The sequence below is a fragment of the Geotrypetes seraphini genome, chromosome 14, assembly GCF_902459505.1.
Source record: "Geotrypetes seraphini chromosome 14, aGeoSer1.1, whole genome shotgun sequence".
Taxonomy (NCBI): domain Eukaryota; kingdom Metazoa; phylum Chordata; class Amphibia; order Gymnophiona; family Dermophiidae; genus Geotrypetes; species Geotrypetes seraphini.
The window spans coordinates 30,831,624-30,856,158 of NC_047097.1; the positions used below are offsets into that span (position 1 = coordinate 30,831,624).

General features: G+C 41.7%; 2 protein-coding genes across 3 annotated transcripts in view; one reads left to right on the top strand and one right to left on the bottom strand.

Annotated features, from left to right (window-relative positions):
• The window catches only part of ZNF710 (zinc finger protein 710), a 613,623-nt gene that overhangs the window by 335,060 nt on the left and 254,028 nt on the right, over positions 1–24,535 (top strand). The window lies entirely within an intron of this gene.
• The window catches only part of AP3S2 (adaptor related protein complex 3 subunit sigma 2), a 67,044-nt gene continuing 52,003 nt past the window's right edge, over positions 9,495–24,535 (bottom strand). For both annotated transcript variants that reach the window (XM_033919494.1, XM_033919493.1), the window contains 2 exons: positions 19,889–19,996; positions 9,495–10,366 (listed from right to left, as the gene is read on the bottom strand). In XM_033919494.1, the coding sequence (XP_033775385.1) occupies positions 10,238–10,366; positions 19,889–19,996 (237 nt within the window). In that variant the 3' untranslated portion in view covers positions 9,495–10,237. The remainder of the gene's footprint in view (positions 10,367–19,888; positions 19,997–24,535) is intronic.

The following is a 24,535-nucleotide window of genomic DNA, read 5'->3' on the forward strand; positions in this document are numbered from 1 at the left end:
GAAGTTAAGAGGTGATAGGCTCCGGAGTAATCTGAGGAAATACTTTTTTATGGAAAGGGTGGTAGATGCATGGAACAGTCTCCCGGAAGATGTGGTGGAAACAGAGACTGTGTCTGAATTCAAGAGGGCCTGGGATAGGCAAGTGGGATCTCTGAGAGAGAGAAAGAGATAATGGTTACTGTGGATGGGCAGATTAGATGGGCCATTTGGCCTTTATCTGCTGTCATGTTTCTATGTTTCTAATTCTTATGTACAACCATTATGCAATGAATTACTTCACAACTTTGCAAGAGCAAGTACAACACTAGGAATTACACTGGATAAAAGGTTATAGCATATTGAGCCTTAATAAAAGTGCTTTCAAAAAAAGAAAAGTTTTCAGTTTACTTTGGCACTTCTAATCAGACATCTAGCAGAAGAGAATTCCATTACAAGGCTGCTCAATATGAAAAAATACTCAAGGAACATATACTTTTAAATGTGACCTGAGAAATGGGAGGAAAGCTTAACAGACAATTATGTTGATGTAGATTTTTATTTGTAGCCAAAAAATGGAGTAATAAATATACTGTATATATTCTGGTGCCAAACCATTAATCATTCTGAAGAAAAATATTAGTAACTTATAGACAGGGTCTTATAGATAACCAATGCAACTTTATTTGTGTCCAGATAAGTTTTAGCTAGCAGCGTTCAAGAGGACATGTCCAGCACAGAAGTCCTTGTTGTACAGAGCTTGGGATAAATATGATCTACTGCTAGCCAAGTTCTCCAAAGAGACAGAGAAGGCTAATAACCCCCGAGTCAAACCTGCTTTATGATTGAATGTGGTAACATATTGCTTAGAAACTGAACCAAGATATACTGTAGATAACTGGCTGACATTTATAGTTTCATTGTACTTTGTTCAAATCCAATTGCTACATATCATAAATAGCAAAGTAACTTACCTGTAACAGGTGTTATCCGAGGACAGCAGGTAGATTTTCTCACATGTGGGTGATGTCATCCACGTAGCCCAGTACGTACAGTGTTAAAGTGTACTGTTACTTTAAAAAATATTCAAAGTCTTGAGACTGCCCATACTCCACATGCGCTGGTGCCTTCCTACCCAATGATGGCTCGTGGGACCATCAATTCAGTAAAAAAGCTAAGCAGCTAATTAGTGGAGGTGGGAGGGTTGTGAGAATGCATGCCAGCTGTCCTCGAATAACAGCTGTTGCAGGTAAGTAACTGTGCTTTATCCTAGGACAAGTAGGAAGCAACTTTCTAGATCTATCCTCTCTCAATATATTTAGTTCATTCACTAGTAATTTCAAAACTCAATTACTGCAACTTCTTGTACATCGCAATATATCAAAAAAGATATCAAACGACTCCAACTAATCCAAAATACAGCTATTAAAATATCACTAATTCTAAGAAATACGACCATGCTTCTCCGTTATTGAAAAATGCCCATTTTCTCCCTAACCGTCATAGAATTACTTTAAAGTTGCATTACTTACATTTAAAACACTTCAATCCAGAGAACCGTCTTCATTGGTAAGTTACTTATCCCTCATACCCCACTTAGAACACTCAGATCTTCTTCCCAAAACTTACTTTTCGTGCCTACTTTTAATACATTTGGCACTCGCTGGGACTCCTGTTTCACCGTAACTGCTCTCCCCCCCCCCCCCCCTTACATTAGAGAAGAAGCAAGCCTAGATAAATTTAAAGGAGCTCTTAAAGCTTTTTTATACAGACACGTTTTTAACAATGATCTAATCTCCTACTTTCCTCTCTCTCCATTCCGTGCAGATAATCAGCAGTTTGAATAAAACTCCTACCCCCCTCCCCTTGATCCATCCTTCTTTACTATACCTTATTGTAGTTCACCCTTAGTCCTTTTGTGCCATGTTAGTCTGTTATGTCTTTGTATCTGATAATATGTATTTTTGTTGTGTACCCCCGATTTTAAATATTTTGTATAATTGCTTAGTATTATGATAGGCGATATATCAAATAACCATTAAACTTGAAACTTATTCTCACTTATGGGACTCCCTAGTTGAAAGTAATAGGAGTTGGAGGGTAAATTGGCTTCTAAGAGGGGAATTAATTTTGGAGAACTGCTTGGCTGAACAGATTATCCTGTCTGGAATGATTCTCCAAACCATAGTGGGATGTGAATGTATGAATTTAGGACCAAGTGGCTGCTTTAAATATGCCCCCAGTGAGAGTGGAGTGTAGGTGAGCTACTGAAGTTGCCATTGCTCTTAATGTTACGTGCAATGACCTGACTTTCAAGTGACAGTTCAACCTGACCATAGCAAAAGGAGATACAGTCTGCAAGCCGGGTGAAAATAGTTCTTTTGATGAGAGGAGTTCCAAGTCTGTTTGGATCAAAAGAGAGAAACTGAATAGAAGTTCTGTGAGGTTTGGTGTGATCTAAATAATAAGAGCTCATTTAAAGTCCAATGTGTAGTGTGCAGCTTCACCAGGATGAGAATGTGGTTATGGAAAAAAAGGCGGGGAAAACTATAGACTGAAATGAAATTCTGAGATGACTTTGGAAAGGAACTTGGGATGAGTATGAAGAACCACTCTATCAGGGTAGAATGTTAAATAAGGTGGTTCTGAAACAAGTCCTTGCAGTTTACTGACTCGGCATGCAGATGTGATACAAATTTAAGACTACTTTTCAAGTGAGATGCTTGAGTGATGAAGTCAAAAGTGGAGGTGGGAGGGTTGTGAGAATGCATGCCAGCTGTCCTCGAATAACAGCTGTTGCAGGTAAGTAACTGTGCTTTATCCTAGTTCAAAGAGAAGCTTCATCAGGATTGAAAATATAACATTAAGATCCCGATTCTGGCATGCAAGGTTAGGGCATCGATCAGATGCCTGATTTTAATATTAATGACCTCATTTGCAGGCTAGAATCGGAGAATGGAAAACCACACGCTGAACCATTTTGTGCTTAAGGTAGGCAAATCCGATCGGTCGCTAAACCAGTCAAACTGGTTTAGCGATGATCATAAGACAATGGGAGACTTCAGTGCATTTAGATCTTAATTTCTAGGGCCAAAGCTGCAAATTGTCTTTTGAGGACCAAGTCTACTTTACAGTCTTCAGTATCCTTCAACATCACATCTCCTTCATTAGGTAAGGAAGTTTGTTCAGTGAACTGAGCCACCAGCGAATTCACCATCGGCTGAACAAACAGCTGCTGGAAATCCAGAGCCATAGGATAAAGCTTGGACATAGTCTTAGCCACTTGCAAGGACCCCTCTGGTGCCTCCCAGAGGTTTGTGACTAGCTTTGTGATATCCAGATGCGAGGCAAAGAACATGGTCGGAGTAACTGAGCTGCTCATAACTAAGCACTGTGCCAAGGGGGCTGGAGGAACTTCCAGCTTCAATTCTTGCAGCAAGGTAGATATGATGCCTGAGAGCATGGAGGCTTTGAACAGCCAGCACACCGTGGGGTCTTCCTCATGGTCCACCTCTTGTCTGCTGTTCTTGTGCAGAAAACCAGACTCTGCCATAGAAACTGCATCCTGGGATAATAATGGCATGGAATCAAGTTTCAAGTTTATTAAAAAAAAATTTTAGACCGCTTATTCAGATTTCTAAGCGGTTTAAAATATAAAATTACATAAAAGCACATAAAAACAAGGGATACTAGATAACGTCCAAACATAACAGAAGGTTTTGATGTAACGTATGGTACAACTTCAAACATTAGGGTAGTAGGGAAGAACTACAATTATTTATAGAAAAGGAGCAACATAAAAGGGAAAAGACAATAGGTTAGGGCAGTGGTTCCCAAACCTGTCCTGGGGGACCCCCAGCCAGTCAGGTTTTCAAGATATCGCTAATGAATATGCATGAGAGAGATTTGCATACCTGTCACTTCCATTATATGCAAATCTCTCTCATGCATATTCATTAGGGATATCTTGAAAACCTGACTGGCTGGGAGTCCCCCAGGACAGGTTTGGGAACCACTGGGTTAGGGTAAAAAAGCAGTTATTTTAAATTTTGCCCTTAAGAGGACAGTTGTTATCCAAAAGCGTCTTGAAACAAGAATGTTTTTAGTTTTGCTTTAAAATGTTTTGAATCAGATTCACAGCGCAAGTGGTTAGGCAGCGAATTCCATAGGGTAGGGGCAGTAACCGCAAAGTTATTGGAACGCAACGTATTAATCGATTTTAAAGAGGGTATGACAAGGAGATTCTGAGAAGTTGAACGGAGGAATTTTGATGTGCTATGGGGAATTAGAAGTCTGATGATGAAATCCGGTTGATTATTTAATTTTGTTGTGAGTGTTAAGAGTAAAATTTTATAGCTAATTCTAGGTTCAACTGGTAGCCAATGTGCGTTGAACAAAAGGGGTGAAACGTGATCGTATTTTTTTGCACCACAAATGATCTTAATAGCTGTATTTTGCACGATCTGGAGCCGTCTAATTTCTTTTTTTGTGATGCCCTTATACAGGGCATTGCAGTAGTCTATGCAGGAAATTACCAAAGAATGGATTAGTATGTTTAAGGAGGCCGATTCGAGTAACTTAGCGAAAGAACGTATCATTCTTAGTCGATAGAAACATTTCTGAACGACTGTACTAAAGTGATGATGATAAGAAAATTTATTGTCATAGGTAACTCCTAATAGTTTTAAGGTTGGAACAATTTTGATGGGAAGTGATTCAAGCTTCAAAGGAGCTTGAAGTGTTAATCCTTCTCTAAAAGGAAAAATCATAAGTTTTGATTTGTTGATATTTAGGGACAATTTATTCAGATCTAACCAGGTTTTGATTTTTCCTAGTTTATGATTGATGGAGATTACTTCTTCTTTATTATTAAGATCAATGGGATGAATCAGTTGCACATCGTCCGCATAAGCGAATATGGTAAAGCCAATGGATTGGGCAACTGTCAGAAGGGGCGATAAAAAAATGTTGAAGAGTGGTGATAAAATAGATCCCTGCGGTATTCCGTGTTTAGTGGAAAAAGATTCAGATGAGGTGCCATTAAAGATGACTTTTGATGATCTATCTGTGAAGTAGGAAACAAACCAATCCATGACCTGGTCAGATATACCAATTTCTTGAAGTCGCATTAGAAGCAGGCTATGATCAATAGTATCGAAAGCGGAAGAAAGATCTAAGGAAATAAGAAGCACAGATTGATGGTGATCAAGATAGTATAGTATTTTAGTAGTAAGTCCTAGCAAGGAAAGTTCTGTAGAATGACAATGACAGAAACCAGTTTGATTAGGGTGAAGTACGTTAGTTTTCTCTACAAAGTCAGAGAGTTGATAGAAAACTATTTTTTCTGTGAGTTTTGCCATGAATGGTATGTTTGCTATGGGATGATAGTTAGACAAATCCTGAGTACTAATGTTTTGATCCTTGATAATCGGATAGATGATTGATTGTTTCCAGTTCTTGGGTAAGGATCCGGAAGACAAACTTGAATTGACCAAATCTTTTATGTATGGACCGAAAATGGGAAAGAATCGTTTTAACAGGAAGGGGGGGGGGATGACTTCTGCGCTAGTCCCTTTTAAATTGAACTTGTTAATATATCTTTGTATTTCCTCCAAGCTAGGAAGGGTGAAATGAGAGCATTTAGAATAGGACAGATTAGTTGGATTGTTGGAGCCTACGTAGTCTATGGAGGAGCATGAGGTAACATTAAGTGAAAAAGTGTCTCTGATTTTCTGAACTTTATCGATAAAGAAAGTGGCAAGGGCTTGTGCTGTGGGTGTAAGAATGGGTTTATTCGTTTCCTTTTTCTTTGTCGTCAGGGATTTGACAATTGCGTATAAAGCAGTGGAGTTTTTAGCCTTTTTAATTTGTTAGGAGTAGTATTCTTTTTTAGTTTTGTTAATTTCAGATCTGTAGTACGTGGCATGTTCCTTGAATTTGTTGAAATTGAATAGTGTTTTATTGTGCCTCCATTTACGTTCAAGGGAACGTAGTTGTCTTTTTAGTAGATTTAGTAGTGGATTTTTTTGTTTACGGGAAGAGATTGTGAATGTGACTGCTGGTGCTACAGCATTTAGGAGGTTGCCAATGGATTGATTCCAGACTTTCCATCCTTTCAGTCTCTCAGACTGAATATCCGGGTCCAGCTCTGTGTCCTTGTCTGGTCAAGGTGCATGCTGAGAGATGTTCCCCTTCGCTACCGCCTCCATCAGGCTTTATGCAGACACCGATGACCTTTGGCAGTTCAAGTAGGCATTCCACATCAGTCTCACAAAATCTGGGGTAAAGCCTTGTACTAGGGGTCCCAAGGACCTTGACAGGGAATCATTACTGGTCCTATCGGGCTCTGCAAGAACCACAAGATTGCGCTTAGCCAAAGCACCTTCAGAGAACTCTGAGAAGGGTCTCTTCCCGCTAAGCCCAGGGCTCCTGCCCCTCCCCTCGGCTGGCCATCCAGCACAAACCTGGAATGATACAGGGGTAGGAATGCTTGAGGGGTAAAAAGTAACATTGAGGGGTTTTGAAACGGATGGAGGCTTTAGAAAAAAAATCCAAGATGACAATTTCCAGCAAAACTGTGCCAAAAATGGCTCATGGGGACTCTCCTGAAGTATAAAAAATGTAGGGAAAGGAGTTTTAGAGGTGGTGGATCTTGGCTCTGGCTACATAAACCTTCAAATTTCACTTTTGGAGACCTCCCTGATTTCCCCCATAGGCTATAATAACTTTACTCACTGTGCCTGCCTACTTCAGCTTAGGAATACAGCTGCAACAAATGAAGAAGAACTCTGCCTCATAGGTTCGCGGAACAAACCTGGTCTTTGGGCTGCCAGTTGGACTGATGGACTGAGCCTCAATCCCCAGGAAACATCATGCTGCAAAGAGGGAGAGGACCACGCAGTCAGCCCACTATTAAGTCTGGCCATGCTGAGACATAACCAAACAGCCTACGCTCAAGCTCTAACAAATCAGGGATGTGAGCAGCTACATAGGTGATGGCCCCTGAGCTCCAAAAAAATACAAAAACAGGCTAGCTAGGTGTCTCTGAGGGCTGATCCTGCTAGAAACAGACTTCCGCAGTACAAGTGATTAAATGGGAACCCCTGTGCACCGAGCCTCCAATCAACCACTAAGAAAAAATACCCCAAAATAATAAAGCTGCAAAGCAGAAACACTTCTAAGCAACTTGCTTGCAGAGAATAACTAAGGGGAAAGAGGTGGAGTTCAAAGATGATTGACAGCATTCTGCAAGCAACTTGTGGGTTCAGATGCTTCACCTAGTTGTCCATAACTCAAAAAGCAAGTCTTCTGCATTTCGCAATGAAGTCAATGCTCCAGTCTGTCACAAAATATGCATCAGTACTGTTACTTAGATCAAACAATAAGATGAGTAAGCTTTTACTACTGGATTCTATAAAGCTAAGTGGCCAAATTTCCAACTAGCTTGCAAATTTGGGTGCTCAATAATGCCATGTTTTGTCATACAATGCTCTACCACACTGTTCGCCACTCTTGTCCTACTATACTTTACTATACACTATACTTACCATGCTATGTTGGCCATGCTTCGATCTCTCATGCCTTGTCTGCTGTTCCATGTCTTCCATGCTATGCTTTGTCATGCACGCTTGCCTAACCATTTTTTTCTAGTTGTCATACTATCTTTGGCATGCCTATAACACTATGTTTACCGTGCAATGTTTTGCTGAACCATGCTCGCCATGCTATGTCTCACCATACCATGTTTTGTCATATTATATTTTTACCATGTTTTGTTAACTTTGGTTTGCCATCCTTGTCAGACAATGTTTGCCATGCTATCTTTTACCATACTATGACTGAAAATGTGGCACATTGGTTAGAAATGTGGGTTGTAGATTCCCCCATTGCCCCAAGTATATTGCATAGATTGTGAGCCCACCAAGATAGGGAAAAATTCTGGAGTGCCTGAATAAATTCATGTAAACCGATCTGAACTTCCCTGTGAGAATGGTATAGAAAACTGAATAAATTAATAATGCCAGTTAAGTGCCTAATTTGTTAAATTAGGCACCAATTGACATTAAGCACCAATAACAGCTCTTAAATAGTGTTAACTGATACTAATTGGCAGAACAGCATTTAGGGCTAGATTCACTAGGCAAACTGATCATGTACCAATTGGTTTGCGAGCCCTTTACGACCAAATTTCCCTCCAAGCCTATTCACTAACGCCTGTAGCGATCCGATCCCAACCCTCCCATGCAAAACAGCCAAGCGATTGATTCACTAACAATTGCCTGGCTATTTCGAATCGGGTTTTACTATTAGCAAACCTGACTGCTGCAGACTTGCCAGTAACTGAGTTACCGACAGGTCTGCAGGTTTTTTGACGGGCCTGCCTGTCTTTTTTATTCATTTTTTTCATGGCACACGGAAAATATCTGCCCCATAAAAAAAATTAATAAAAGACAGGCAGGCCTGTCAAAAATATGTACCTCCCACACACACACAAACGCTCCCTCCTGCCATAAGCGCTTTAAAAAAAACAAAAAAAACCCACATTGCCGATGCTGCAGCATTCCCCCCCCCCAACCGGCACGGCCCTCACCCTCCCTCCCCGCGACCAGCACAGCCCTCGCCCCCCACGGCCCATCTACCCTCTGGCACCAAAAAGTTGGGAGCAGGAGGGGTGCTCAGTCCCTCCTGCTCCGTAAGCCTCCTACCCTGACCGGCCCATCTGCACCTGTACCGTTAAAATAGTTGGGAGCAGGAGGGGTGCCCGGATTCTATACATGGCACTCAAAATTGTGCGCTATTCTGAGATGCATGCACAAGTAAATTGGCCAGCAACCCAATTAGCACCAATAATTAGGTGCTAACAATTATTGGCATTAATTAGCAACAATTTGGATTTGTGAACATCTTGTAAAGTGCTATGCTGTAAAGATCTGCACGTATATCTTTTGGAGTACTACTGAAAAGCTGGCATGGCTATGGGAAGGGGAAGGGCAGGTCAGGGGCTGTCACTAAAGATACACAGAGTATTGCAGACTACCAGGGATCCACCCCTAACTTACAGGCTAGAGAATGACATGGGGACAAATTTGTCCCCATCCCCGCAGAAACTCAATTTCCCCACCCTGTCCCTGCCCCATTCCTGTAAGCTCTGCCTTAACTGCACAAACCTGGAACACATGATTTTAAAGTGTTTGAGGCTTGTGCAGATGAGGACGGAGCTTGTAAGGAATGGGGCAGGGAAAGAACTTGTGGGGATGGGATGGGAAAATGAGTTCCCGCAGAATCGGGGAAAAATTTCTCCCTGTGGCATTCTCTAATTTACATTATGCCCAAAGTCGGGCATGGAAATCAGCTCCAAGTACTGATCTGTAGATGGTGCGCATTACTGAATCTAGTCCATGATGCATAAAGCAGATTTTCAAAGAGAAAGTGTATGAGCATTTTGAGCATTTTCCCTTTGAAAAATGAGCCTGTAGATCCACGACTATGTTGAACAGCGAGAATGAAAATTGCTCCTGTAATGTATACACAAGGCTGGCTCTTTATTATAAGGCAGAAAGATATTTCACAGCCCAGTTCTGCAGGCATATATTGCTGGTCTAGTTTTCTAATAGCCAAAATGAATATGTATGAGAGATTTTCATAGACCAAGTCTATAGTGCATATTCGTTCCAAATATCCTGAAATCAAGCCAATTAGGTTACAAATCACTGTCCTAGATTCTAAATCTATTGAAGTCCATTGCATCAAATAACACGCACAATGATTGGTCATAATAATAAACATTATAGAGGTTATATAGGAGTAGCCATGTGGTTAGAATAAGAAGCTCACATTCTGCTTCTTCCACTGACTCTTTGTGAACTTGGGCAGGCCACTTTGTCCTTGACTGCTTCAGATACTACCTAGGTTGCAAGTCCACTTGAACAAGGAAATAAGTTGTGTGCCTGTTTTGTAATTTACTGTTAGCTTCAATCTGGAAAAGCGAGTAATTAAAATCTCTCTAATCCAATCCAAATTCCTACATGCAACAGACACACACCAAAGAATGTATGGAAAGTGAATAGTCACTCTAGAATCTACGTTGCTATAACACTACCCTAGCTTGGCTGGCATCTGTTCTGGCACTCCAGTTGAAAGCTCAGTTCAACGCAAACAGAAGCTTGCAGGACTGGCTTGGAGTAATGGCTTTCTACAGACACGAAGTTCCACACCGCAGGAGGGTTTCAGGAGCATCCTTTTGTCACTTTCCACACATCACTCATACAAACTGCGACAGGTTGGGAACTTTAATGTTAATGTCCCCAATATTAATGTTGCGTGGAATTTCTGGTAAGTTGATGTTCTTCACTGCTGACACTGCCCGTGCAGGAGCTGCTGAAAGGCCACTCTGTAAGAAAGGGAAGGAAGATATGTAATGCTGACCCATGAAATAAAAAAAGCTTTTTTAGACAAACCATTTCAGTGCATAGTTCTGGCTGTTAGAAGCCATTACATGAAAGTGCTAAATCAATTTCTTTTCTTAGTCTTATAAAGGCATCAATGCCTAAGTTAAAATCCATTTTCTCACTTTAAAAAATGCTAACTATAGGCACCAGGCAGTCATGGCTAATAACCAAATGCTGTGAACTGTACGTCTTCTTTTGGAGAAGAGCAACAGAATACAGTAGTCAGACAGATTTTGCAATGCATGAAAGAGCCTGCGTAGACATTTCAGAGAATGCTCAAAGCTGAAAGAAGAAATCTACAGGATCTACTAGAGACCGGTGCCTCTGACCTTAACATAAAGGAGATAATTCTATTAACTGGGCACTTCAATGGGGAGCTACTGGTGCCAATTCTATAATGCCACTTAGATGTGCCTAAAATGCTAGAGAATACCAGTGTGAATCTGCTTTGGTGTGCCAAAATTAGATGTGATCCCTTAAACCAGAAGAGAATGATGTGGATATGGTTCAATCAATGATCTGAAACAATGTCAAAACATAGCATTTTGTTTCTGCAAATTGGCGCTTAATGAAATAAGATAACACTCTTTTCAGCTACAGTGGCAAAATAACACTCAGAATTTAGGAGGTTGGTTGGTTGGGCTGAGAACTTTCCAGCATCCCCTCATATTTTTAAAAATAATTTTGCCATTATTTTGGGTATATCCTAGATTACCATGAAATCTTAAAAATGCATGTCATAGTTATAATTATTTAAAACAAGCTATTTGGCAGGACCCTGCACAAGGTTTCTAGGTATGACTCCAGTTGGGAAAGCTGGCCAAGGTTAGGAAACTTCTATTATTGCCTGAATTATAACTCATTTTGTTTCTACTGCATTGCAAATGAAAACATATATATCGTGATCTGGTTCTGAGACCTGCAGAATATCAAACAAAGCCCAAAGAGAACTTTAGGTCCTAGACCTTGAAGCAAGAGGCATGAAAGGAGAAGGAAAATATAAGAAAACTGCATGTGGCACCATAAATATACATTCCTGATTCAATCTTCATTTTTAAAGTCATATCTCAGAATGCCTAATTTGTTCAGGCAAATATGAACAAAGATTTTTTGGGCCAAGAAAATAGCTCAGACATGGGGATCTCAGTTTATATTGAAGTCCTCTGGGCTGTGGTCCCCCTGCCCGGACCTGCCTATAGCCCTGGTGGTCCAGCGGTGAGCAGGGACAGGAATGATCCTTCTCGCATCCTGACCTCTCTAGACCTTATGTTTGAAACCCTGGTGGTCTAGTGGTGAAGTGGGACAGAAGTGATCTTCCTATGCTCCCGCCCTGTGAGAGCTGCGATCAAAAATGCCTGCCTTGAGTTCTCAATGCAATCTCGTGAGATAGGCCTGCTGTGGGCATTGGGGGATAGGTACGAAGGGAAAAAAGGAGGGAGAGAGGGCTAATGCAAGGCAGGGCACTTGAATATTAATCCCCCGGTTTATAGTCAAGGCAATTTTTTATCCCCTTTATTTGAGACACAAAAAAAGATTACCTCGGCTTATATTCAGGTAGGTTCATATTTGAGTATATGTGATAGATTTCTAGAATCCTTTCAATGAGCAGTAAGCAGCACAAAATCTCTGCTCTCATGCAAAAATATACTTGATGATATTTAAGCCAGAGGGTGATATTTAATGGAATTTGCTTGAGGAAGGAAAGGTGAGTAGTGGAGTGCCACAAGGCTTGGTGCTGAGGCTGATTCTGTTCAATATATTTGTGAGTGATATTGCTGAATGGTTAAAAGGTTAAAGGTTTACCTTTTTGAAGATATCAAGATTTGTAACAGAGTGGACACCCCAATGGGAGTGGAAAAACAGGAAAAATGATCTGCAAAGCTTAGAAGAATGGTCTAATGTTTGGCAACTAAAATCCACTGCAAAGAAGTGCAGAGTGATGTGTTTGGGGAGTAGAAGTCTGAGAAGCCGTATGTGCTAGGAGCTGAGAGGCTGATATGCATGGACGGGGAAAGGAAGCTTGGGGTGAGTATCTGAGGATCTGAAGGTTAAGTGTCAATGCGGTGGCTGTAACCAGAAAGATGCTGGGCTATATAGAGAGAGGTGTAATCAGTAGAAGAAAGAAGGTGTTGATGCCCTGCAAAGGCTGTTGGTGAGGCCCCACTTGGAGTACTGTTTTCAGTTTTGGAGGCCATATCTGGCTAAGGATGTAAAATGACTTGAAGCGATCCAGAGAAAAATGATGAAAATGGTATGGGGCTTGTGCCAAAAGAGACTGGAAGACTACGAGGTCTGTTCAGAAAGTTCCAGCACTTATTTTATAAAAATATCTTAGAATTTATTCTATTGGGTCCCCTTCAAAGTACCCCCTTTCCCTACTTACACACTTTTCCCAATGTCATTTCCATTTCTGGAAACAGTCCTTAAACACATTTTCAGAAATTGCCAAAAGTCACTGCGTTGAATTTTGCTTTGTCTTCAATGGTGTTGAATCGCTTTCCTTTCAGCGTGGATTTAAGTTTAGGAAAGAAGTAGTAGTCAGCAGGGGCCGAGTCAGGAGGCTGGGGAAGAACTGTCATTGTACTTTTGCACAAAATTTGCAAATTTTGATACATTCAAAACACCTTCCACGACTCGTGATATGTTCCTCATAAGCCACTTTCAACATTTCCTAAGTTTCTGTAGTGGTCTTACCAATTTAAAACAGAACGTCATGCTGAAACGCTGCTCATTGAGGTCTCACATAATGAAAAATAACTGATCACGAAAACACAGTTTCACAAAAACTGCTGGAGCTTGGAGAAGAAAACAGATATCAACAAACGGAAAAAAGGAGGTTACTTGTGAAGTTTCAAACTACTCTACACCGCCTAACGCGTCTCAAAAGAACTTCCCTTTGGCGCACAATTCAAACTGTCCTGGAACTTACTGAACAGACCTTGTTTACTCTAGAGGACAGGAGGGACAGGGGAGCTATGATACAGACATTTAAATAGTTGACAGGTATTAATATAGAAACAAACCTTACCAGAAAATGGTAAAAACCAGAGGGCATGAATTGAGGATGCAGGGTGGCAGACTTAGGAGTAATGTTAGGAAATTATTTTTTATGAAGAGGATGGTTGATGTCTGGAATGCCAGAATCTGTTGCTCTAATTCATGCCTTTCTTATTTTCAGTTTCCAATCATTGCACCAATTGTGCTGGGGGGGGGGGAGGTAGTGACTGCGAATGCATGCATTAAAAATTCCCTCTTAAATTGAATGTGTGAAACTAAGCAAGACAACTACAAACAGGAACTAACAGGAAGAACTACTTAGTATAAAAAATTATCAAGAAACTGATAACCATGCTGTTAGGCAAGGTCAGACAAAAGATAAGAAGCAAAGATTTTCTTGTTGTTTGATTGCTATTATGTCTTTAGTTTCATTCTTTGACCAGTTTTACGGCTTTTTTTTTTTTTTTTAATCTATTGCATAATTTTAATGTACAGTACTTTGCTATGATTTGCGAAGGGCAGAATATCAAAATTTTTAATAAATTTAACATACAAGGATAATTGCCTCTTAATATTAGAAAAAACAACACATTGTTACAGAGCATAGACTTATCTGAAAGCAAAACATCAGCTAGGCTGCAATGTAGCTTGCAAGTATATAGCAAATTCAGAAATAATGGCTCTCCAATACATGCCAATCTTTTCACTTAAAAGTCTCATGAACTGTGAACCTGCATTTTCTTTCCCTACTCTCACATCTGTCTCTTTGATGTCTATCTTCCACCAATATATTTTTGCTTATTTCTCTCCTTTCCATTTTTTTCATTCTGTCTTACATCTAACTGCTTCATCAATCTCCCCATCTCTTCTAGCCAGCTACCAAATACAGTCAAACTTCGGTTTGCGAGTAACGCGGTTTGCAAGTGTTTTGCAAGACGAGCAAAAAACTCCAGCAATTTGTAACTCGCAAACCGAGCGCTGTCTTGCAAAACGAGCAAAATTTACCTGCAGCTTAAGTTGATTTTCCAACCCTGCTGCCCCACGATCTCAGCGACATGCTCAGAGCTGAAGCGAGGCAGGTCCTGCTCCTCCACCACACCGTTAAACCAAGCTCCGCATGCACCCAACCCAAGAGAAGCCAGTAGCGAGCAACAGCCAATCCCGTTCAACCAGTTCCTGCACGCGCCCAACGCATGAGAAGCCAGCAGTGAGCAACATCCAATCCCGTTCAACCAAGCCCCGCACACGGCCAACCCAAGAAAAGCCAGCAGCCATTCTCAAGCGTCTCACCCGACGAGGGTTGAAAGTGGCATTCAATCAGCTCAGGGATCCGGGAAGGGGGCGCCAGACCGACCTACTGTACCTTCGAGCCGGGAAGAAGACTGATTTGGGCCGTATTGTTCCCCAGCCGCTGGCGGCGAATGGATCCTGCTCTGAAGGAGAGGGAATGCAGGACTGAAATGGTGCGCGAGAGAATGGCTAGTAAAGTAAGTAAACGAGGCGATCTGCGCCGCTCCCATGTCGCTTTATTGTCCTGTCCTAGTTCAACTAAGTAACAATCATATTCAAAAATCTTGACAGGGATGCTCCCTGTTTCGTTTTACTGGAACTGAGTATAATTCTAAGATGGGGGGTGAAATTGGACGTACCCAGGACGCGCCATTAAAGCAAGAGTGAGGAACAATGTAGAACAAATCAACTGAATTTCCATTATGTCCTATGGGGAAAGTTGCTTTGATATATGAGCGCTTTGGATTATGAGCATGCTTCTGGAACGAATTATGCTTGTAAACCAAGGTACCACTGTACTCCATTCTTCTGCTTCCCTTATTCTCCCTATTGCTCTCTATCCCTAAGACATTTCTATCCCATCACTCTGTCTCCACCACCTCTCTTTCTCTAGCAACAATTGCTTTTCTTCTTCCCTTCAGTCTACCTCCCCTTGCCTCTCTCTCTCTAAAATCAGGCCATTCAGAGCATATGCCTAACTACAGGTGATATAGGCAAGAAAAGGCACAGACATGGGGAATAAACTGCTGCATTCTCCTCATTCTCTTTCTCACCATCCCTTTGATGTAACCAGGAGCAGCAGAAGTTGCACCAGGACTATGTATGGTCTGTTTCTGTATCAGTTTGATAAATTCCTAGGTAAGAAAAATACAAGCTGTCTTCCTCCTATATCTATACCAAGATAACATTCCCAGAGCTAGGGTAACCTCCATATTTCCCCTCCTTCCTTCCCTAACCCACACACACTTTCTCTCTCCCTCCTTCTACCAGGGATCTATTTTCTCTTCTCTCCATCCTGTGCAACTCTCTTGAACCTTCAACCTCCATTCTCCCTTGGGCATTTGCTCCCTTCTCTTCTTCACTATTCTGGATATACGCTCCATCTTCAGCACCTCTCACCCCCCTTGGGAGTTCTTATTCTCTCCTCACCTTCTTTGCTTATTCCTCTCTTAACCCTTTGCTTTCCCCAGAGCTGTAAGCAGCTAAATTATGCTGAGGATAGACAAAAATAGACCTTTCTTCCCCATCCACCCTTGCTTTATCCCTTCCACCCATCACCAGACGCAAAGAAAAATGCAGTGATGCTGGGATAGGGGCAAAGTGGAGTTGGTACAATTGGCGGGAGAGGGGAGATATGATAGAGACGCTTAAATACCTATGTGGCATAAATGCGCATAGGATGAAGTTAAGAGATGATAGGCTCAGTTGTATAATCTAAGGAAAAACTTTTTTTTACAGAAAGGATTGTAGGGTGGAACAGTCTCCTGGAAAGAGGTGGTGGAGACAGAAACTGTGTGGGATACAGAGGAAACGTGGGATCTCCTAGAGAGAGGAAGAGATAATGGTTACTGCAAATGGACAGACTGGATGAGCCATATGTTTCTGTATGTCCACATAGAGTGGACTGGGTTTAGTTTTGCACTTTTAACTTCCATTTCTAAATCTCAACACTGCAACCAGAGTAAAAGAAAGAGGCACAACATACAAATATTTAAGTTTTAACATCTTAATAGTAACTAGTCCTTTTCCAGTGTTATTGGGCCTACCTGCTTTCTTTTTCAGAAAAAAAAGTGGGATTTGGTAAGTGGGACGATGCTTGAACTTAAGTTTTCTCGGTAATTCATGGCCATTGGACTATCCTCTCTTACTGTACGTAGCAAAACGTCTTTCTGATAACTGATGATTCCCTTGGCAAATAGTAACGGTAAATGATGACAGATAAAGGCCAGCATAGTCCATCTAGTCTGCCCAGTAAGGTAGCTAGAGTTGTATCTGCTGCTGTGTGCAGGTTATACCACTCTATGCCTTTTTTGAAGTGTGAAAGGCCTGTAGCTGTACATTTTCCCCATCTAGGAAGACAATTAGTTTTGTTCATTAATACCTTTCAAATACGTATTTGAAATCTTTTTATTAAACAAATCAAAACAGCAGCAAAGAATGAACAATGGCAATTACAAAAGAATTATGTTACTACAGAAAAAAATTCCTCCTACTTTTCTGAATCCAATAACCTTTTCCCTCTTCATAATATACCAGAACAAAATACCACAATCCTGAGATGCCTTTGATCTTATAACTTCCCAGTACAATGAAGCCCCCACTGGAGAACCAGAATCTCAGCCCTCCCCCCCCAAATAATCTATAATCCCTCCAAGAAAGTCAAACTAAGAATTAAAAATAAAAATACAAATACAACTTATAAGTCTAAATTGTTAGCCTTTCAAGTATGTGAATGTCTGTGTCATATCTCCCCTCTACCTCCTTTCCTCTAGTCTGGATATACATATTCAGGTCTTCAAGTCTCTTGTCAGGTGTCTTCTCACACCATTTTCATTGCCTTCCTCTGAAAGTCTTTTTATATTCTTAGATCAGGATTTTTTTTTACATGAGTACCTAGAAACCAACTAATAGGAGCCATACCCCCACCCCCCAAAAAAGCAGAAAGGGAATAGGATCCCTTATGTCCCTGTAGATTTGCCTCTCCTAAATCTTAGATAAAGGAGAAGAGGTCCCAAGATGGATACTGGCAATGTCTGAGGCAGTAATCAGGCAAATTAAAAGCTTTGACAGGGTCTTCTATCTGAAAGAAGATTAGCAAGGTAAGAACCTAATCTTTCATTCAGTAGCGAATTCACAGGATTTTGTACAGTAGCTGACATGCCAAAGCAGAGTCAGATGTCTAAGGAGAGACAAATGAGCCTGCCCGCAGAACAGAGGACCCAAAAATGGTATCTTCTCGAGCCACCACATCCACTCTGTAGAACACAAGAACATAAACAGTGCCTCTGCTGGGTCAGACCAGAGGTCCATCATGCCCAGCAGTCTGCTCACGCGGCAGCCGATCAGGTCCAGGACCTGTATAGTAATCCTCTATCCCCTTCTATCTCTTTTTTCTTCAGGAAATCATCTAATCCCTTATTAAACCCCAATACCGTACTCTGTCCTATCACACCCTCTGGAAGCGCATTCCAGGTGTCCACCACCCTTTGGGTAAAGAAGAACTTCCTAGCACTGGTTCTGAATCTGTCCCCTCTTAATTTTTCCAAATGCCCTCTTGTTCTTGTAGTTTTCAAAAGTTTGAAGAATCTGTCCCTCTCCACTTTCTATATGCCCTACCATCTTGCTTGTAGAGAGACAACTGAGAAATTGGAGGGCAGCCCAGAGAGATGGGAGGTGGAGAAAAAAAGATTGCAAATAAGGCTCTCTACAAGAATTCTTGAGATAGATTTGAATCTCACAAACCTTGCTGAAAATATAATAGCATGCATAATGAAACTTCAATCTTGGGCCCTTACTGTGCAAATGAAGCTGAATGAGTCCAAAAACAAACTACTGTGGCTTGGCCCAAAACTAGATCAACTATCTTCGTCCATTTCATTGCCATCTGGATCTTCACTGCAGACTGAATTCTCAAGTAAAGTTTTGGTGTCGTCATAGACTCAACACTTTCATTCAATGACCATCTTAATTGTCTGGTGAAAAAATGCTTCTTTAATCTCCATATGCTGAGAAAGTGAGATCCTGCTTCTACCAAAAACATTTTGCTGTCCTCATACAATCAATCATTCTTTCGAGGTTGGATTATTGTAATTCGGTCTATCTAAGTCTAAACAAGAAAAGATCCAGAATACTGCAGCTAGGTTGATCTTTTCAAAAAGCAAATATGATCATGTTTCCCCGCTTTTGTTATAACTTCACTGGCTCCCAGTAATCTCTAGGGTTAACTTGAAATGTGCATGTCACTCTTCCCCCTTTAATTCCTCTATCCTGGAACTCTGCGAGACCTGATATTACCAGATCTATCCAAAAGCTTAAATTATCTTTCCCCTCGTTAAAAGGCGTTATCTATATTGGAAAATTAGGAAAATCTCTCTACTTTAAAATTACTGAATAAAATTACTGAATTTGGAATAACTTTCCTGTCCAGCTGCGTAATTTGGGCTCTTTCCATTATTTAAAAAATATCTGAAAATGTGACTATTTTCAAAAAATGTAAATCCCGCTGCTCTCTATATAACCACTAATTCTTATTATATTTTCCTTTCTTAAACTCTTGTAAACCGTTTCAAGCTCTATTCTTATAGAGAAGATGCGGTATATAAGCTTAAGGTTTAGTTTAGTTTAGACTACCTGAAGGTTCAGGAATAATGTGTCTGTTGCACTAGAAAAGCCTGTTACTTATGGCTTATTTGCCAATATATTAATTTTATTAGGCAAGCCGGATGCATATCAGAAAGATAATGGGGTCTCTTAAACTCCAAAGTGCTGTGAAAAAAGAGGCAATGCGTTCTACAGCCCAAGTAGCATTTTCAAAATCACAACCAACTACTTCAAGACCAGTGACAGCATCATTGCAGTCATCAGTCTGCCTTTATTTTACAGTGGATATTTTAGACTGGGCTTGGCTTCCAACTGTAAAGATAAAATATAACAAAGTATATTGATGCAATCTTTCTAGCTACCCTTTACATCTAGTTATAAAAAATAAAATAAAATACATCTGCACAAACCAACAAGAGTTCTGTTCACTGGAAAAATTAAGACCCCCTTTTATCAAGCTGTGGTCGATCATTTTAGCACGGATTGGCAAGGTAAATGCTCCGATGCTCATAGGAATTGAATGAGAATCGGAGCATTTACCTCTCCAGCCTGTACTAAAATGCTCTATTGCAGCTTGATAAAATGGGGCCTAAGGTAGCAACTCGGCTTACTGCTTTGTGAAACCCTCACAGTCATAGCATTTTATTTAATTAACAATAGCTTCAACATATTTGATATTATGGCTAATTCAGGGCTTTAGCTGGCATATAAAAGACAAAAAAGCCACCTGTTTTACCCTGGTAAGAATGCTGCTTTGTATGAGCTCTACGTGGGCTTTCTTGGACTAGATACATTTTTATCTCTTGAGATTATAATTAGTGGCCACTTTAATAGCTTGTCGTAAGTAAGTTGATTACCTCAGACTTTTCCAGTCGATTCTGAGCTTCTATCTGAGAAACTACTTCATTCATGTTGGTCTCCAGCACCATCCCTCCCATCACCACTTCATGCAAGATGTAATGAACCTAAAGAAATAGAGATATAGAGGACTGTATAATAATTCCAGCAAAGGACTGACATTAAGACATCTTCCTTCCTAATTAATGCAAAATCTATTTGGTAAAGCAACTAAAAGCTATGACGATGTGCTATTATTAGTGCTTGCCACCACTCAGAGAAAAATAATTTTTTTAGACATAGGCAAAGTGTTACAAAACCTGTAAATTTCAGATCCAAACACCCCCATCTGAAAATTAAATGGTGTTAACAAATTTAGCATCCTGGAGGATAATACTCCTGTCTAATTCATTCACATGTAACATCTGTGAGCATCTAGTGTTAACAATTTCAGCATGGTCAGTTCAACCTTTTGCAAAGCCAAAGTAAGTAAAATAAGGATTAAATGCATGCTTGTAAAGCATTTACATAAATGAATGTATAAAACAGAACTGTCATTGTAACCTTCAAATGCACAGCTACCCAAAAATTCAGCTGTTCCAAATATCAACATACCTCATATTAAGGATGATGGTTTAAAATAAAATCCAGAATATCATTGGTAGTTGCTCTATGTATTTCATATTTTCTCAGGCATGCTTCAAATTTACCACAGCAAAGAAGTTATTTTATCAAAAATGCTCAAACATACCTCTTTGGGGTCCTTTTATTAAAGTGCGTTAACTGATTTAGCACATGCTAAATGCTAAGACATAAGAACATAAGAATAGGCTTACTGGGTCAGACCAATGGTCTATCAAGCCCAGTAGCCCGTTCTCACGGTGGCCAATCCAGGTCACTAGTACCCCTGGCCAAAACCCAAGGTTTAGCAATATTCCCTGCTACCAACAAAGGGCAAGCAGTGGCTTCCCCCAAGTCTTTCTCAATAACAGATTATGGACTTTTCCTCCAAGAACTTGTCCAAACCTTTCTTAAAACCAGCTATGCTATCTGCTCTTACCACATCCTCTGGCAACAGGTTCCAGAGCTTAACTATTCTCTGAGTGAAAATTTTTTTCCTCCTATTGGTTTTAAAAGTATTTCCGTGTAAGTTCATCGAGTGTCCCCTAGTCTTTGTAATTTTTGATAGAGCAAAAAATTGATCTACTTGTACCCCTTCTACTCCACTCAGGATTTTGTAGACTTCAATCCTATCTTCCCTCAGCCATCTCTTTTCCAAGCTCATATGAGAGGAGTTCCATCCCCTTTACCATCTTGGTCGCTCTTCTTTGAACCTTTTCGAGCGCCACTATAGGCATCTTATCATTTAGCGCGCATTTATTTTTAGCTCACCTTAATTAAGGACCCCTTTGTTAAAATACGTTTCAGCATTTGGAATACCAGTTCACATTACAAGCAATGGAAAGTTGGTGCATGAATCTTTGGATACATTTAACCATAGGCATCAGCCAACAAAGGAAACTAGCATATGCAGCTATCCCTTTCCTATTCTCTTATATTGTATGCAGGCTGATCAGAGAGCCATAAACCACATGCACATAGCACAACCATATGGTTATCAACGCAATCCAACAATATCTATGAATTTCTAGTAACTTAGTTGTTATGAGGCGCTGTTGACTTCCATGTCTCTAAACCAGAATGTGAAGTGAGGCAAATGTTTCTGGAGCTTATCAGTTTCGTGCTTATTTTGTTTGACTATAGTTAATCATAACACAATTTATGGACACCATGGGTTAAATTTTCTTTTAAATGTTCATGCTTAATGGGCTGGATCATCCCATGAAAATGCTCAATTTAAAAGTCTATAAAACAATATATCTCCTTTCATTCTCCATACACATCAACAGATCTACCAAGGTTATTCGGTGCCTGTCAGCAACACACACGATACTAATAAACAAGGAAAACCACTGCATTATTTGTGGTGCAATTAAACATCTGTACCTAAATGTTACCAATGCAAACAGATGTAGTGATATAAAGAATGACAGGTCACGTAACATATCCCACTAACAGGATCTGAAATAATTAGTGCTTGTTAAATTTTTTCCCCCCAAAATAATATTTTATTATTTTTGCAGAGAGGAACAAAACAAAACACAAGGTAGCATAGAGGGGTATAATCAAAAAACCCGTCTAAATCCTTTTTGGCCTAAGGCCTTAAACATTGAAAGCAGAAGCAGGGAAAGTATCCATAACCAAAACAAACGGCCTTGTTTTGATAATGGCCTGCCTCTACATTCAGCTGTTTAAACGCCCAGACCACCACTATGTCTACACTTATCCCTCCACGATGTCTACACTTATACCCCATAATGAACCAAAAAACGCCTAAGCCCCAAATGTCCAACACAGGGGCTTTCAAGCGAAGGAGGAGCCAGTCCTTTGCCTAAAAGCTGGATTCTGTAACCGGTGTCTGTCAAAAACAACACTGGTTACAGAATCCACCCCCCCCCCCCCCCAAGACATCGGGGCAGCCCTCCTGCCCCATGATCCCTAAACCCCCCCCACCCCTCGATTACGGTCGGGCAGGAGGGAACCCAAGCCCTCCTGCCCCGGACACCCGCAGCACCCCGTGACAACATTGGGGCAGGAGGGAGCCCAAGCCCTCCTGCCTCGCTGATTAACATCGGGCCAGGAGAGAGCTCCAGCGATCCGCAACCCCCCCCCCCAGCCAATTACATACGGGGCAGGAGGGAGCCCAAGCCCTCCTGCCCCGTGGGCCATGTGCTTAAGGCCCCGCCCACAGGAGGAGCCTAAGGCTCCCGGGCCTATTCTGATTGGCCCAGGCGCCTCAAGCCCCACCTGTGGGCGGGGTTTCAGCCGCCTGGGCCAATCTGGCCCCATTCCGGAGCCGGCTGGCCTGCCGGACGGGCTTGGCACCCGTCCGTCTGGCCAACGATTTGAGGTACGGGGAAGGGGGTTGGGGTTCGGGGGGTCGGGGGGTCATTGAGAGGAGTCGCGGGTTGGGGGATTGGGGGGTGGATGTTGGGGGGAGGGGGGTTGTGTCGAGGGAAGGAGGGCCTGGGATCCCTCCTGCCTGTATTGTAGTGGGGGGTGGGAGATAGGGGGGTCCGCCTGGGCAGGAGGGGTTGGGCTCCCTCCTGCCCCAATGTTGTTGCAGGGTGCCCGGGGCAGGAGGGCTTGGGCTCCCTCCTGCCCCGATGTCATCTGGGAGGTCTGGGGTGCCGCGGGGCAAGAGGGCTTGGGCTCCCTCTTGCCCCGATATTGTCGGGGGGGGGATGATATATCACGGCAGGAGAGATTGGCCATCTCCCCTGCCGCGATGCGATCACTCCTCTACCCAAACTGCCACAACCTGCGGCAGGAGAGATTGGGCATCTCTCCTGTAGCGGGTCACGGCAGTTCGGGTAGAGGGGTGATCGCATCGCGGTAGGGGAGTTGAGGTATCTCTCCTGCCGCGATGGTTGCGGTGGGTGGGTGAGTAGGTTGCCAGGCCGCTGAACTGATCGTGCCAGCGGCCATCAGCTCAGCAGTCCCTTTTTCGGCACTTAGACCTGTTTTGACTTCGTCTAAGTCAAAAAGGTATAAGTGCCGACTAGGCAACCTGCCTAAGGTTTTAGTTATACCTGCTGCACGCCTAGGTGTAGGTCGGCCCACCGCCCACCCTTTCCCCTCCTCTAAACATGCCTCTTTTCTCTCTGTTTCCAAGTTTCCAAGTTTATTATAAGATTTGATTAATCGCCTATTCAAGGTTCTAGGCGATGTGCGTTTAGTGGCAGGGGAAAGGCCTAAGCTGGTTTTAGATACGTCTAAAACCTGCTTTGGTTATGGGTACTTGGACGATCAGGCTTTTTGATCGTCCAAGTAGCCATTTAGGACACATTTTAGACATTTTTTTTAATTATGAACCCCATAGTGTACAACACAAGTAAATGGTTCCCAAAACTCTTCCAAACTTTGCTATGACACCCATCCCCCCACCCAAACAAACAGAAATATCGGCTAACAAAAAACATACCCCATTCCAGTGTGTCATATAACAGAAAGAAAGCATACATTCAACAAGTGGCTGCGAGCTCTGGGTGTCAAAGTGAGCCGAAAAGGCTCCCAGCACGTGCAAAATGCTCGCCCTGTTCAGCAATTAACTCACCTAAACAGCAAACACTAATGCTCAGTAGGTACGAAAGATGTGATGTAATTGTTGAGGGCGTGTCTAGAAAATATCTGGAAAAGTTAAGAGAGGCTGGTCATGTAATTAGGAAAGCAAAGATGCAAATGGAAGAAAAAATAGCTGACATGGTAAAACGGGAAGACAAGACATTTTTTAGTGATAGGAAGAAGTGAAGAAGTGGCATTGTGAGACTCAAAGATGAAAGGGAGGAATATGTAGAAGCTGATAAAGAAAATGCCAAATTTCTTAACAAATATTTCTGTTCCGTGTTCACGGCTGAAGTGCCGGGAGCAGGACTGCAGAAGACAAACGGCAATAGAGATGGAAGAGTAATAGACCCTGATTGATTTTCAGTGGGTTGTGTTCTTGAGGAGTTAGATAAAATAAAAGTAGACAAAGCGATGGGGCTGGATGGTGTACATCCAAGGATGCTGAAGGAACTTAGGGAAGTTCTGGTAGCTCCACTGAC